At 59.6% G+C, this 15682-nt stretch overlaps 1 protein-coding gene across 2 annotated transcripts; it reads right to left on the bottom strand.

The window, feature by feature from the left end:
- Window positions 1-396: 396 nt before the first annotated feature.
- Window positions 397-5148, bottom strand: SLC15A3 (solute carrier family 15 member 3). Of its 2 annotated transcripts, none has more exons than XM_074582511.1 (8): window positions 4693-5148; window positions 4032-4321; window positions 3801-3954; window positions 3605-3700; window positions 3301-3469; window positions 1803-1961; window positions 1521-1679; window positions 397-1357 (listed from the first exon to the last, which is right to left on the bottom strand). In XM_074582511.1, exons 1-8 carry the CDS (start codon window positions 5125-5127, stop codon window positions 1200-1202), a joined length of 1620 nt encoding a protein of 539 aa, XP_074438612.1. In that variant the 5' UTR covers window positions 5128-5148; the 3' UTR covers window positions 397-1199. The 2 variants fall into 2 exon arrangements, with proteins under 2 accessions (XP_074438612.1, XP_074438611.1); XM_074582510.1 differs by having other exon boundaries at window positions 3557-3700.
- Between the last annotated feature and the right edge of the window lie 10534 nt (window positions 5149-15682).

A 15682-nucleotide genomic window follows, 5' to 3' on the forward strand; every position in this document is an offset into this window, starting at 1 on the left:
CGGGGGGGGGGTGGTGGGGTGCGGGGGGGGGTGTCCTTACTACTTTGGGTGTCATTGCGCCATGGTGTTCATAGTGATGATGATGGTGATGATGATGATGATGGAGTCCTGTGGTCTGATCCCCGGGGAGGGGGGGTGGGGGGGTGGGAGGGGAGGGGTGTCCCCGTTGCCCTCCCACCCCCCCCCAACCCCCGTCCCACCGCATCCGTTTTGTACGACCCCGGCATTTTCTACCTGTAACGCGCCGCCCCCCCACCCCCCCCCCCCCGGGGGGAAAGTTGGGGGCGGGGGGGCTGTTATTTATGGCAGATTTTTAATTCCGAACGTTGGTACAAAAATAAAATATTTAAAAAAAAAATGTTTTTTTTTTAATTTATTTATTTATTTATTTATTTTTACGTCCCCCCCCCCCCCGCCATTGTCCCCTGGCATGGAGCAGGGGGTGGGGGGGGACGGGACACGACGCAGCAGGGCTGGGGGATGATGGAGGCGAGGTGCGCTGGCGGCGGGGACCGGCTCTGCCAGGCACGGAGCCCCCCCGGGGACGTTGGGGCACATGCCCTTGACGTTGAGGGACAAACGCTGGTCACGGGAAGGGCTCGGGGACCGATACTGGCCCCGTCCCAGCCGGGGTGACCTTGGGGACAGGGACATCCTTCCTCCCTGCCCTGCCACGGGGACGTGGCTGCCGCCTTCCTCATCCTCAGCCCATCCAGCCCCGGCATCCAGGAGCAGCCCCTTCTGCGTCCCCCCCCTCCCCACCCGCAACCGTGGCTGGTCCCCAATGTCCCCAGTGTCCCCAATGTATGTCCCCAGTGTCCCCAATCCCCGGCAAAATGTCCTTCCTGCAACGGCAGCCGCAAGCGATGGGCCGGCAGGTCCCTTTATTCGGGGGTGCTGTGGGGATTTCCACCCCTCCCAGTCTGTCCCAGTGAGCCCGGGACACCCCCAAATCACCCTGGGTGACAGCAAGAGACACTCCTCCCCCCCCCCCCCAGACTCTGTCACCCTGCTCTCGGCCAGGTCCCCTCCCCACAACGGGGCCACAGAGACGGGGTGACAGCTCCGCTCAGGCTCCCGTCCCCCTCCGCCCTGCTGGCCCTGGGACCAGCATCCCTGTCCCCAGGGAAGGGGGGATGGTGGTGGTAGTGGGGGGGGGGGGGGGGGTGTGATGCCTTGTCACCCCCAGCGGCACCGCGTCAGTCGTCCTCCGGTCCCCTGCAGAGGTGGGGGACACCCGGCCACGGTGCCGGGCGCCGGTAGCGCCTGGAGATCCAGGTGACAAGCAGGCAGGTGACAGCCTGGATGCCGGCCAGCAGGAAGAAGTAGTTATCCATGCGGCAACCGGCGATGCTCCCTGCGAGCCGGAGGGTGGTCAGAGCCCGGGGGGGTTGGGGGGTGGGGGGTATGTGACCCTCAGGACACCCCCACACGTCCCACACCCCGTCCCCACCGGCCACAAAGCCCCCCTCCCCTCCAGGGAGGAGGTGACACCCGTGTCCCCGTGCCATCGCTCTCACCGTAGTTCTCCGGGCAGCGCATCCAGCCGCGGGGGGGCAGCGAGAGGAGGGCTAGTAGCCCCCACCCTAGCAGCGAGCCCACCCCGGAGATGAAAAAGAAGAGCCCCATGATGGCACCTTTCATGGACTTGGGGGCTTCGGCGTAGGCGAACTCCAGGCCTGCGGGAGAGAGCGACGGGAAAAGGCTGGAATGAATTGGGATTCCTCCATCGAGCCCAACTCTGCGCTTGGGGGGGTGTCCGGAGCTCCGGGGGGGGGCGGGGGGAGGTGGGCACCGCTCACCGGGGATGCTGGCAAAGAGCTCGCTGCTGGCCATGAGCAGGTACTGGGGGACCTGCCACCAGACGGGCAGCGTGACGGCCGGGTAGCGGTCCCTGCCCACGAGCTGCGGCACCGTCTGGTTGCGGCGCACGTACTGCAGCCGTTCCCGCTCCAGGACACCTGCGGGATGCGGGAAGGGGGAGGCTGAACACCCACCGAGTCCCTGCCCGCGGCAGGATCCCCACCCCAGCATCCCATCCCTGCGTTCCACCCCCAGCGTCCCACCCCAGCATCCCATCCCTGTGTCCCAGCCCAGCGTCCCCACCCCTGTGTCCCATCCCTGCATCCCACTCCAGCATCCCCACCCCGGCATCCCCATCCCAGCATCCCACCCCAGCGTCCCAACCGCGGCGTTCCCATCCCAGTATCCCATCCCAGCATCCCATCCCAGCATCCCACCCCAGCGTCCCACCCCAGCATCCCAACTCTGGCATCCCCATCCTGGCGTCCCCATCCCAGCATCCCACCCCAGCATCCCACCCCAGCATCCCAATCCCATGTCCCTATCCCAGCACTCCTCCCCAGCGTCCCACTCCAGCGCCCCCATCCCAGTATCCCATGCCAGCATCCCCATCCCTGCATCCCACCCCAGCGTCCCTCCCCAGCGTCCCATCCCGGCATCCCATCCCAGCATCCCAACCCCATATCCCCACCCCAGCACCGCAGCCCGGCATCCCCCCGCAGTGTCCCAACCCTACATCCCCACCCCAGCATCCCAACCCCAGCATCCCCATCCCAGCATCCCACCCCAGCGTCCCAATCCCATGTCCCCATCCCAGCATTCCTCCCCAGCGTCCCACTCCAGCGCCCCCATCCCAGTATCCCACGCCAGCATCCCCACCCCAGCATTCCCACCCCAGCGTCCCATCCCGGCATCCCATCCCAGCGTCCCAACCCCATATCCCCATCCCAGCACCCCATCCCAGCATCCCCCCCTGGTGTCCCAACCCTACATCCCCACCCCAGCATCCCAACCCCAGCATCCCCATCCCAGCATCCCACCCCAGCGTCGCATCCCAGCGTCCCAATCCCATGTCCCCTTCCCAGCATTCTTCCCCAGCATCCCATTCCACCATCCCAATCCCATGTCCCCTTCCCAGCACTCCTCCCCAGCGTCCCACTCCAGTGCCCCCATCCCAGTATCCCACGCCAGCATCCCACCCCAGCATTCCACCCCAGCATCCCTCCCCAGGGTCCCATCCCAGCGTCCCATCCCAGCATCCCCATCCCAGCATCCCAACCCCATATCCCCATCCCAGCACCCCAGCCCGGCATCCCCCCCCGGTGTCCCAACCCTACATCCCCACCCCAGCATCCCCATCCCAGCATCCCACCCCGGCGTCCCAATCCCATGTCCCCACCCCAGCATTCCTCCCCCAGCATCCCATCTCCACGTCCCAATCCCATGTCCCCATCCCAGCATCCCCACCCCAGCGTCCCATCCCAGCCCGGGTCCTACCCGCCGCGAGGATGGAGGCGAGGCTGAAGAACATGCCCAGGGCCATCTGCTTGAGTGCCGAGGGCAGCAGCCCCCGCCTGGCTAGGAAGGGGTCGATGAGGTGGTCCTTCAGGGGCACCAAGGCCAGCAAGACCACCACGTTGGCCAGGAGTAGCCAAGCATCTGGGAACTGCAGAGGCAGGTCAAGCCCCAGCCCTCACCGAGGAGTTCAGCATCCCGTGGGATGCCCCGGCTCCCACCCCATCCCTCATCCAACCTGTCCCTCATCCAACTGGTCCACGGAGCCACCGGCCCCATCCCTCACCGTGTAGCCCTGGAGGATGCTGGTGCGGTCCTGGCCGTGCTGGAAGATACTGGGGATGCGGAGGTGCAGAGCCTGCAGGTAATACGTCGACTGCATCTGCAAGACAACGGGATGGTGGCTCCGTGGGCTCATCTCCTGGATGGACCTCCCACCACCGATGGTCCTCGCCTGGCGCAGAGCCCACCCCGCACCTCACCTGGAAGTAGACCATCCAGTAAGGGATGAAGGTCAGCATCACCGGCAGGATCCGGGCCAGCACCTGGAAGTTGGCAAGGTCCTCCTCGAGCGAAGGGGCTCCAGGTTGGGGTCTGCTGTTGGGGAGAGGGTCTCCTGGCTCCCGCCGGCTCGTCCTGGGGAGAGGGACAGTGTGGGAATGGTCATGGTGGAAGGGCTCAGCACCCCACGGAGCCCTCGTCACCCTTCTCACCTGGTCCCGCTGGCCCCCAACCAAGCGCAGCCACGGTTCTGCAGGGCCAGCTTGATCATGGCAGAGACCTGGCTGCCCGTGGGGGGCTTGGTGACAAAGGTGGGGGTGGCCAGGAGGAAGATGAGGAGGGCCAAGGCCAGGCAGGCCACGGGGATGAGGTAACCGGCCAGAAAGCTGACGTTCTGCTGGACGAAGGCCACCACCAGCAGGGAGAAGACGGCCCCGATGTTGATGCTCCAGTAGAACCAGTTGAAGAAGCGCCGCGTGGCGTCACCGCCCTGGTCCCTCACCTGCCAGCACAGAGGGACGCGGCTCTCAGCCCTGAACACAGGGCTCCTGCTTCCTCCCCCGTCCCACCACCCTCATCCCCCAGGTCCCATCCCACCACCTTCCCGCACCCCCCCTATCCCATCCCACCAGCGCCGCCCCCCCCACGCCCCATCCCACCCCTCACTTCCCACCTTCCCTCCCTCCTTCCCCCGGCAAGGACTTCCCAAGGGTCTCGAAGGCTTTGGAGGTGATCTTCTGGAGGTGCAACCTCACAGGAGACCCTCCCCACCTCGGCTCGGCAGAATGGAGACCCACAGATCCATGGTGGGGGGTGTGTGGGGGGGGTGATCTCCCACGGGAAGAAGGAGAAGGACGCTGGGCTCCTCCTCACCTGGTCGGCGCCGAAGGGGGTGAGGTTGGCTCTGACGGAGCTGGCGCCCAACGCCATGACCAGGAGGCCGGCGTAGATGGTGGGGGCGCAGTACTGTGTCCCCCGGCAAGTCCCGCCGCGGTGCCAAGAGCAGTTGAGGGTGGTGCCGGCCGGCGGGTGCCCGCACACCGAAAGCCGCCCGTCCGGCCAGGCGGTGACGGGCAGCAGGGACGCGGCCAGCAGGTAGAGCGAGAAGCTGATGGCCACCGCCCCGTAGCGGCCCAGGTAGACGTCGGCCAACCAACCCCCCACGGGCGAGAGGAGGTAGGAAGCCCCCAGGAAGAGCAGGCAGGCGCAGGCCGCCTGGCTGCCCCCCCAGCCCAAGGCGCTGCTGGTGAGGTAGAACGCCAAGTTGGCCGCGATGCCGAAAAAAGCCGCCTTCTCCAGCCCCTCCATGGCCAGCACGGCCGCGCACGCCACCCCCCGGCCCTTCAGGGGTGGCCCCCCCAACAAGGGGCTCCGCTCCCCGCCCTCCCCCGTCCCCCCCATGCCCCGGAGCGTTTCGGTTCTCCCCTTCTCCGTCCCCTTCGGTCTTTCTCCGGGTCGTGTCCCCCCTCCACCACCCTGGGGTGGGCGTCCTCGGCTCCTGTCCCTCCCCGGCTCCCAGTTCCCCATTCCGGCATCATATGACGGCTCGGAAGCCAAAAACCCCCGTCAGCCAGCGCGGCTTCTCCTTCCTGGGGGTTTTCCCCGTGCCCCCCGGCCCCCAACCTGGGTTTGGGGGTTCCCCCCCCCACACACACACACGCCCCTTCCCAGCACCGCTGGGTCCTGGGCACCGAAGCCCCTCGCTGAGGCTGGCGTCTTCCCCTGCTCCGGGGGTGTCAGACACCCCCCCCGCCGCCTCCCCCAGGGTATCGTGCACCCACCGGCACCCACCGGAGCCCCCCAGGGCCAGCGTAAAGCCAAGCCCAAGGCTACGGCACCGGTTCCCCCCACCCGCCCCCTCCCGCCCCCAAAATCTCCGACCCACAGGAGTTTGTTTTGCAGCCTGATTTCCTAAGGAAATGGGGCCGGGGCGGGGTGGGGGGGGGGGGAGCTGAGGGGGGGGCTGTTTGCCTCTCGCACGCTGATATTTTCCAACGGACTTCGGCGGTGAGCCAGAGAGCGCAAAGCTTTTCAGTTTCCGTAAGTTTTTTCGGGTTGGTTTTTTTTTTTTTTTTAATTCTTCTTTTTTTTTTTTTTTTTTTTTTAAATAATAATTAAAATTAAAAAAATTAGCAGCTGAGCGAGGCGGGAAGTTGAGGGGAGGGAGCACACGGGCACGCACCCCCCCCCCCCCCCCAGACACACACTCCCCCCAAACTCCCCCCCATCCCACCGGATTTTCCAGCCCCTCCCAGCATCCCCCAGCTCCTCCATGCCCTTGCATCCCCCCCCCCCCCTGCCGCCCAAACAAGCCCCCCCGGGCTCCCCGGGGCAGAGGAAGAGATAAAAGGCAGCACCCCCCCCTCTCCTGCAGCCATGGCCCCCTGCATCCCCATGGGCTCCGGCGTCATCATCGTGGACCCCGGCAGCCCCACGGCGCCCCGCAGCCACATGGCCATCCAGCAGCCCCCCAGCCCCCCCCAGCCCCCCGGTCCCCAGCATCCCCACGACCCCCAGCATCCCCACTGCCATCCAGCATCCCCATGGCGCCCCCATTCCCACGACCCCCAGCATCCCCGTGGTCTCCAGCATCCCCATGGCTATCCAGCATCCCCACAGCCCCCCCATCCCCACGACCCCCAGCATCCCCATAGTCCCCAGCATCCCCACGACCCCCAGCATCCTCACTGCCATCCAGCATCCCCATGGCCCCCCCATTCCCACGAACCCCAGCATCCCCGTGGTCTCCAGCATCCCCATGGCTATCCAGCATCCCCACAGCCCCCCCATCCCCACGACCCCCAGCATCCCCATAGTCCCCAGCATCCCCACGACCCCCAGCATCCCCACTGCCATCCAGCATCCCCGTGGCCCCCAGCATCCCCACGGCCCCCAGCATCCCCACGACCCCCAGCATCCCCATGGCCCTCGGCATCCCCACGACCCCCAGCATCCCCACGACCCCCAGCATCCCCATGGCCCTCGGCATCCCCACGACCCCCAGCATCCCCACTGCCATCCAGCATCCCCATGGCCCCCAGCATCCCCACGACCCCCAGCATCCCCACGACCCCCAGCATCCCCATGGCCCTCGGCATCCCCACGACCCCCAGCATCCCCACTGCCATCCAGCATCCCCACGACCCCCAGCATCCCCATGGCCCCCAGCATCCCCACGACCCCCAGCATCCCCATGGCCATCCAGCATCTCCATTGCCATCCAGCATCCCCATGGCCCCCCCTGTAGGTAGGGTCTGGCAGCCGGAAGATATCGCGCTGTACGGAAAGATAGAGCCCCTCTCCCAACAGTGGTTAGTTGATGATGTGAGCAGACGGAAGTGACGTTGTAAACTCGAGCCATATAAGGCTGTGTCACGTACTAATAAACGCCATTTGCCGTCCACCGCATTGGTGTCTGCGAGCTGATGGACCGAGCGGCCTACGGTTGGTCGCCGTGCCGTTCCTGAACCAGGTCGCCACGCCAACCCCAGGCAACAAGTGGTGCCGAAACCCGGGAATCGTCATCTGGATTCGGGTGAACGGCGGCCGGAGCGGCTGGACCAGCCCGGCGGGGGAGGTCGGGGGAGGACGCTCCCAGAGCAGGACCAGCAAGGAGGATGGAAGCCCTTGTGAAGGTCTTATCCCAAGTACATAAGCAGTGGGGGATTGATTGTAGGCCCAAAGATTTTACCCTTGCAGTTGCGAGGCTTTTCCAAATTGGGGTCATTGACCAGCCAGTGGATATTCTCCACCCAGAAGCGTGGGACAAACGTACTAAAGTTTTAGCCGAGGAGACGATGTCTTCGGGTTGTGGGAAAAATCTTAAGTCATGGGGAAAAGTCGTACAGGCTTTGCAGGAGGCCACACGGGAGCAGGATACCTGGAGGGCGGCAAGGGACTGTTTGTTGGTTACCCCGAAATTGGGAGTCGGGGCAGCCACACAGACCCCGCGCCCCCCGGACGACGCTAATCCCGCTGAGCCCACGGACTCGCGGGAGGGTGGTACGCCCCCCGCCCCCCAATCCCCGAACCCCATCCCGCTCGCGGAGGGACAAAACCAAACAAAATCCTTCTGGGGCAAATTAGCCGAGGAGGCCAGGGGTGCCGCAGGGAAAGCGGGAGTCTGAGGACCCCTGGGCGAGACCACCCCCGCTGTGCGCCCCAAGATGGCCCCGACCACAAAGGGGAAGGGCGAGGCGAAGATGCCCCCGGCGGGAAGAGGGAGGAAGGCGCCACCTGGAAGGAGCGGCGCGCAATCCATTCAAGTTCGGAGGAGGAGGAGGAGGAGGAGGAGGAGGAGGAGGAGGAAATAGGGGTAGGCAGAGTCAAAAGCCAAAATATCCCGATTCGCAATGAAGAGAAAGCGCGAGGGGGAAAAATTCCCCTCACGGATTGGAGAAAAATAAAGATCGCATGCGCCACTTGGGCCCCATCGGCCACGCTAGCGTTCCCGGGCCGGGTGACGGACGGGGGACAAAGGGTCCACTCGCCAATAAATCCTAAGGATATACAAGCGATTGTTAAAGCAATCGCAAAGTGCTTAATTCTGCCATGGTTTCCACCCTCATAGACGGAGTTTTCGGGGGAGACAACATGCTCCCGTTCGATATAAAACAAACTTGTAGATTGATCTTTGACGCAGCAGGGATGATTGTTTTTAAACAACAATGGGAGGACAACTGTACGAAGCAACTAGCCCGAGGAACCGGAGCGGACCACCGGCTACGCGGCTCCAGCCTGCAGTGGCTAATTGGTACGGACCCTACAATGGTTACCCGCCACGCGCAAGCTCAAGGCACGCGGGCCCATGAAGTTATGACGACCACTCGTGCGGCCAGAGAAGCTATTCGTGTAGCCTCTAGAATTGTCGCCAAGCCATCGCCACGGTCCACAATAAAACAAAACGAAAGTAGAGAGCTTTACGCCATTCGTAGATCGCCTTCAGGCAGCGGTCGACTCCTCGACCCTGCCCGCGGAAGCGAAAGGCCCGGAAGCGAAAGGCCCGGTCGTTGCCCGGGGTCAACTATCGCAGACATGATTAAGCATGTCGTGAATGAAGAGCATTTAGCCCCGATTCAAGTGGCTGTTCGCACCGCAATAACTAATCTGATGGCATGTTTTAAATGCGGCCAAGCGGGCCACGTTGTGGCAAACTGCCCTCGGTTGGGGGACCCGCCGACAGCGCTCCCCCCACGCCAGAATCGATCTAGAGGGCCGTGTTGGTCTTGTGGAAAGAAAGGACATTTCGCTAAGGAATGCAGAACTAAAATTCAGGGAAACGGGAGGGGGAGAGGGCACCTGGGCCGCACACAACCTTCTCCCACACAGCTCCCCGCGGCCCAGCCATACCAACCCCAGGTGGGGCGAAGCGCTTTCGAACCCGTTGCCCCCTCGAGAAGCGACCAGCTTTATGGCCCAACCGATAGTCCAACTGAGTCAGCCCTTATCTCAGGGACAGCAAGGACCACCCCTTGGGGGCGAGACCTTGGGGTGGCCCTGGCAATAACGTGTGACAACCCACCGGTGGTGTGGGGGATCTGTTCTCTCTATAATATCCCCAATGGCACCACCATTAAGGTCCCCTTTTTGATTGACACCGGAGCAGATGTTACAGTTCTTCCCGAGCCGAGCTGGCCCCCATGTTGGAAATTGGAAGACGCCCCCATGGTGGGCGGAGTTGGGAGATTAACCCAAGCTCGGAAGAGCGCCCAATTAATAGCAATTATGCTTCACTCTGAAAAGGGACCGGAGAAAACCATCAACCTTTTCCCATATGTCATGTCAGGAGTCCCACCACTATTGGGAAGGGACGCTCTAGCCCTATTAAATGCCAGGGTGACAAATTTACCTTAAGGGCCACTGCCGTACACCCACTTCCACCAATTAGACTGACGTGGAAATCGTCCGATCCAGTGTGGGTCGAGCAGTGGCCCCTGTCGAAGCCTCGAATGGATGCTCTTCTTGAGCTAGTCGATCGCGAGCTACAACGAGGCCATATAGAGCCTTCTACTAGCCCATGGAACACCCCAGTTTTTGTAATACCCAAGCGGAACGGTGAGGGGTTTCGCCTCCTCCATGACCTACGTGAAGTAAACAAAAGAATCCAACCAATGGGTCCTGTCCAAACGCTGTTGCCCATGAACTCTATGATACCAGAAGGGCAACCTTGCGCTGTCCTCGATATTAAAGACTGTTTCTTTTCAATACCCCTGCATGAGGAGGATAAGGAACGGTTTGCCTTTTCCGTCGTGTTTCCAAATAGCCAACGCCCCAACTTACGCTTCCAGTGGAAAGTGCTGCCACAAGGAATGATTAACTCACCTACTATCTGTCAAATCACAGTGGATCAGGCGTTGGCACCGGTCCGACGCAGCGACCCGACTGCGACTATCATTCAATATATGGATGATATTTTGATCGCCGCGCCATCAGGGAGTCAAGTGGACCAGCTGGTGCTAACGGTTTCAGAGACTCTCAAAACAAGCGGGTTTGAGATCGCGAGCGCAAAAATTAAAAAAGGACCATGTGTTAGTTTTTTGGGAGTGGGGATCACAAGCTCCTACGTGACCCCCCCCCCAAATGAAAATCCGTCGAAACATCAAAACGCTTCATGATATACAACAGCTAGTAGGGTCCTTGCAATGGCTCCGCAATATCGTCCTGGTCCCTCCAGAAACCATGGCCCCCCTATACGATCTTTTAAAAGGACAACACCCGTGAGAACCAAAAACTCTAACGCCGGAAGCACTGACTTCTCTTGACTTTATCGAGCGTCAGGTATCGTCAAGCTCACTCGCCAGATGGAACCCAGCTGTACCACTCGATCTGTACGTGCATTTCACGGAAGGGGGGGGAGTAGGGGCACTGGCCCAGGGCCCCCCTGAAAAAGCTCAACCAATACAATGGGTAGTCCTGGGAAAACCGTCACGTGCATTCTCCCCAGGAGTCGAGTGCCTTGGTAACCTCATCATGAAAGGCAGAAAACTCGCCCTAAGACATCTAGGCATTGAACCTGCCAGAATATACCTACCCTTCCGCAAACGGCTCCCAACGCAATCAGTGGCAATGTCAGAGTATCTAGCTATAGCCCTCATCGGATTTGGTGGAGAAGTCCAGTATGCCACAAAGCCCCCTTGGACTCAAATGCTGGCAATTGTTGATATCGACCTTCCACAGAAGATCATGGACCGGCCCCAGTCGGGACCAACGGTCTTCACAGACGCATCCTCAGCGACCTCAACCGCGGCAGCAGTATGGCAATCGGGAGGAGAATGGCACTGCATTAAAATGACCGATTGTGCGCTTTCAGTCCAACAGCTGGAAGCGGCGGCCGTAGTACTAGCGTGCAGACTGTTTCCAACGGAACATCTCAATATAGTAACTGATTCAATGTTCGTGGCCAAGCTTTGCTTAGCCATGTCAGGGCCCGCTGTGTCAACATCTACAGTAGCTCTAATGCTAGAAGAAGCGCTTTTTTCCCGAAAAGGTACCATATCGGTCATCCACATCAACAGCCACACCCCAGTTAAAGGGTTTTTCCAAACCGGTAACGACAAAGCAGATGCCGCTGCTAAAGGATTATGGACACTAAGAGATGCCCGCCAACTACACGAATCTCTCCACATTGGAGCTAAAGCGCTAGCAAAGAGATGTGAGATTTCAGCCACTGACGCGAAACACATAGTAGCTACGTGTCCCCACTGCCAAAAAGTACCACTGTGGTCCAGTGGAGTTAACCCCAGAGGTCTCAAAGCCTCCGAGGTGTGGCAGACGGATTTTACGCTCTGTCAGTTGCTGAAACCTCGAGCGTGGCTAGCGGTAACCGTAGACACATATAGCGGGGTGATTGTAGCTACACAACACCTTAAGACCGACTCCAAAGCAACCACCCAACATTGGCCAACAGCCATGGCGTGGCTCGGCGTCCCTAATCAAATCAAAACAGACAATGGTCCGAACTTTGTATCTAAATCAGTCCAAGCATTCGCTCTGAAATGGGGTATTACTCTAATACGCGGCATCCCGTATAATAGCACAGGACAAGCCATAGTAGAACGAGCAAACCAAACTCTGAAATCTAAATTGGAGGTACTAGCAAAACCAGAAGGTTTTACCAACACTGTTCCCTCAGGAGACCAGGCGTGCTTGCTAGCGACTGCGTTATTAGCACTAAACCAGTTCCCCAGAGGAGAGGCGATGAACAGCCCCGCCCAAAAACATTGGGCCACTCGAGCGCTAGAAGGCGGCCCGTCGGTCATAGTTAGAAATGAGCTGGGAGATTAAGAACAAGGGTGGAAGTTAGTCCTGACAGGCCGAGGGTATGCTGCGGTCAGAAAAGATGGCAGAATTAAATGGTGTCCGCTTAAGTCTATTAAACCGGACCTTCAGAATAAGACTAACGAAATTAATGAAAACTGTGAGTTTCTGTTTACAGGACCGGATCATCGGACACCCCCGTAACCCGTATACCCCAGTGGCAAAAGAAGTTGACAAGCCAGCAGGCGCCCTATCCAAGCCTGGGAGCCCCGCATTGGCAGAAACCAAGCGACGACTGCGATGCCTTTGTGTGATTTTGATTTTAGACCTTGTCACCATAGGACAGGTAAAATCAGGTCACCTTCACCACCAGCCATTTAAATGGTCCTTCCTTCGACTAGAGGACCACCAAGTTATCGCAACTCAAATAACATCAGGCGCGCCCGGTTTTAATGCCTCTCTGTGCCAGCTTGTCCCGAGAGACCGATGTTGGGAATACCTAGGATTTTATATGTGTCCTGGCTCGAATCCTGGGAAGGGGTATTGTAACTACCCTACCCAATACTATTGTAGCCGTTGGGGATGTGAGACCATAGCCCCTGCTTGGATACCGGGTAGCGGTAGAGACAGATACCTGAAAGTCCAGTGGGGTCCATATGGGTGCATTCCACCACAGGCATGACAAGGACGTGGAAATTGCCGATACCTCTTCTTAAATGTCACTGAGCCCCAAGAGGATAGTTGGTTACTCGGGAGAATTTGGGGAATAAGGTACATGGAACCAGGGACAGACGAGGGTGGCTTAATCCTCGTAAAAAAGGAGGTTGTCCCGAACGATCCACTGCCAGTAGGCCCCAACCAAGCATTTGTTAATGAAGCAGTTCTGACCACCCCCAGTCAAGATTACATGACTAAAGAGACCAACAACCAGGAAACATCAACAGAAAAATATACTACCACACCGGTAGCGACACGCATCACCAAAATCCCTCATGGAAATCCCCTCTGGAAAATGATGCAAGCTAGCTACCAAGTATTGAACAAAACTAACCCTAATCTTACGGAACATTGCTGGTTGTGTTACGGAATAAAGCCACCTTTTTATGAGGCTGTAGGGGACATACCTGAGGGGTACGGGACATACCTATACAGGTAAATGGTACAAATCCGGCCCAGTGCATATGGGACACAGAAAAGCAAGGCATTACATTGACACAGGTGGTGGGAAGTGGCGTGTGTGTGTAGGCCAAGTCCCAAAGCACAAAGAACAACCACGTATTAATAAGATACAACTTAAGACCCCAGCAAAGTGGTTAATACCGGCCCAAAATGCCAAGTGGGTTTGTTCTACTACGGGAGTTACACCTTGTCTGTCGCTGGAAAAGTTTAATGAATCCTCAGAGTATTGTGTCCAGGTATCTATAGTCCCTAAGATCTTTTACCATTCCGACGACTTTGTCTACGACTCGCACATCACCCCAGAACATCATCTGTCAAAACGGGAACCCTTTACAGCAATAACGGCAGCTACTCTAATGCTCATAAGAGGTGCGGGACTAGGTACAGGAGTAGCATCCTTGGTGCAACAGAGTAAAGAATTTAATGCCTTGAGGGTGGCAGTAGACGAAGACTTGGCTAGAATTGAACAATCAATAACTGCGTTAGAACAATCGATTAGATCATTATCTGAAGTCGTGTTACAAAATCGAAGAGGATTAGACCTGATGTTTTTACAACAAGGGGGAGCGTGCGCTGCACTAAAAGAAGAGTGTTGTGTGTATGCGGACCACACCGGAATAGCGAGAGACACTATGGCCAAATTGCGAGAGGGATTAGAAAAACGGAAAAAGGAATGAGAGGCACAACAAAACTGGTTCGAATCATGGTTTAACCATTCACCATGGTTAACCACCCTGATATCTACCTTGATAGGGCCGATCGCAATGATCGTAATGGCACTGATCTTTGGACCCTGTATACTAAATAGGCTCGTGTCGTTCGTCAAAAGCCGGCTAGAGAAGGTTAACATTCTGTTGGTAGAACGCCGACAACTGCTTTAAGAATGTGTTTACTTTGTGTTACTCCTAATTATCCCTAGTTGCCCCAAGTTACACCCCGTTATTACCAGTTACCCCCTAATTTCCACCTGTCCACTGTGCCTTATGTTTTTTATTCAAGTTTTCTATTTTTCTCTTTTAGCTAGTTTGGTTATCCATAGGGAGGGGGGAAATGTAGGTAGTTAGGGTCTGGCGGCCGGAAGATATTGCGCTGTACGGAAAGATAGAGCCCCTCTCCCAACAGTGGTTAGTTGATGACGTGAGCAGACGGAAGTGACGTTGTAAACTCGAGCCATATAAGGCTGTGTCACGTACTAATAAACGCCATTTGCCGTCCACCGCATTGGTGTCTGCGAGCTGATGGACCGAGCGGCCTATGGTTGGTCGCCGTGCCGTTCCTCAACCAGGTCGCCACGCCAACCCCAGGCAACACCCCCCGTCCCCACAGCCCCCGGCATCCCCACGGCCCCCAGCATCCCCACGACCCACAGCATCCCCATGGCCCCCAGCATCCCCACTGCCATCCAGCGTCCCCATGGCCCCCCCATCCCCACAGCCCTCAGCATCCCCGTGGTCTCCAGCATCCCCATGGTCCCCAGCATCCCCACGGCCATCCAGCATCCCCGTGGACCCCGGCATCCCCATGGTCATCCAGCATCCCCATGACCCCCAGCATCCCCACGGCTCCCAGCATCCCCACAGTCCCGGCATCCCCACGACCCTTGGCATCTCCGTGGCCCCCACATCCCCACAACCATCCAGCATCCCCACGGCCATCCAGCATCCCCACGGCCCCTGCCATCCCCCCAGCCATGCAGCAGCCCCCCAGCCATCCGGCAGCCCCACCTGGCAGAGGGATGAGCTCTCCAGGACAGGGCGTTTGGGGAGCTCGGTGATGACCAGCAGCTGGGCAAGGGAAGAAGAGCCTTAAATCCACGGTTTTGGCTGTGGGGGGGACCCAGCCCAGCCCAGCTTGTTCATAACATCCACCTACCTGCCGCCGACCACCCTCCTGCCGGGGCTCGGCATGCAGAGAGGCAGGGGAGCTGGATGGCACGTCTTTGGGGTCCCCATGGGAAGTGCAGGGCGTGAAGGACCCTCTCATGGGCAGCACCGAAAGGTGCCGGCCACGTCACACCTTCCCATGGCCTCGCAGGTGTCCTCCTGCCCACCTCAGCCCCAGAAACTGGGGGAGAAGGAGGGAGCCCCACGTTCGTCTCCGTCACCCCATGGAGGTCCCGGAGCTTGGGACCCACCGGTGATGCTGTCCCCAAGCCCATGACCACAGTGACACTCCAGGACCTGCAAATGGTGGCTCCTTCAAGCTCCACGTCCACCCACCCGCCAGTGAACTGGGGTGGGAGCGCCGGGTCCCCATGGCTCCTGTGACACCGGGGGATGCCACAGGCATGTGGCGTGGTCCCCGAGCGCAGCCTGACCCCCCCTGCTTCCCCCCCTACCAGCGTGCAGGATGGAGCCGCCCCATCGTGCTCCTCCGCCCCACGGCGCTGAGGTGGCTTCCTGCGGCCCTCGACCACAAGCCGGAAGCA

The sequence above is a fragment of the Larus michahellis genome, chromosome 4, assembly GCF_964199755.1.
Source record: "Larus michahellis chromosome 4, bLarMic1.1, whole genome shotgun sequence".
Taxonomy (NCBI): Eukaryota; Metazoa; Chordata; class Aves; order Charadriiformes; family Laridae; genus Larus; species Larus michahellis.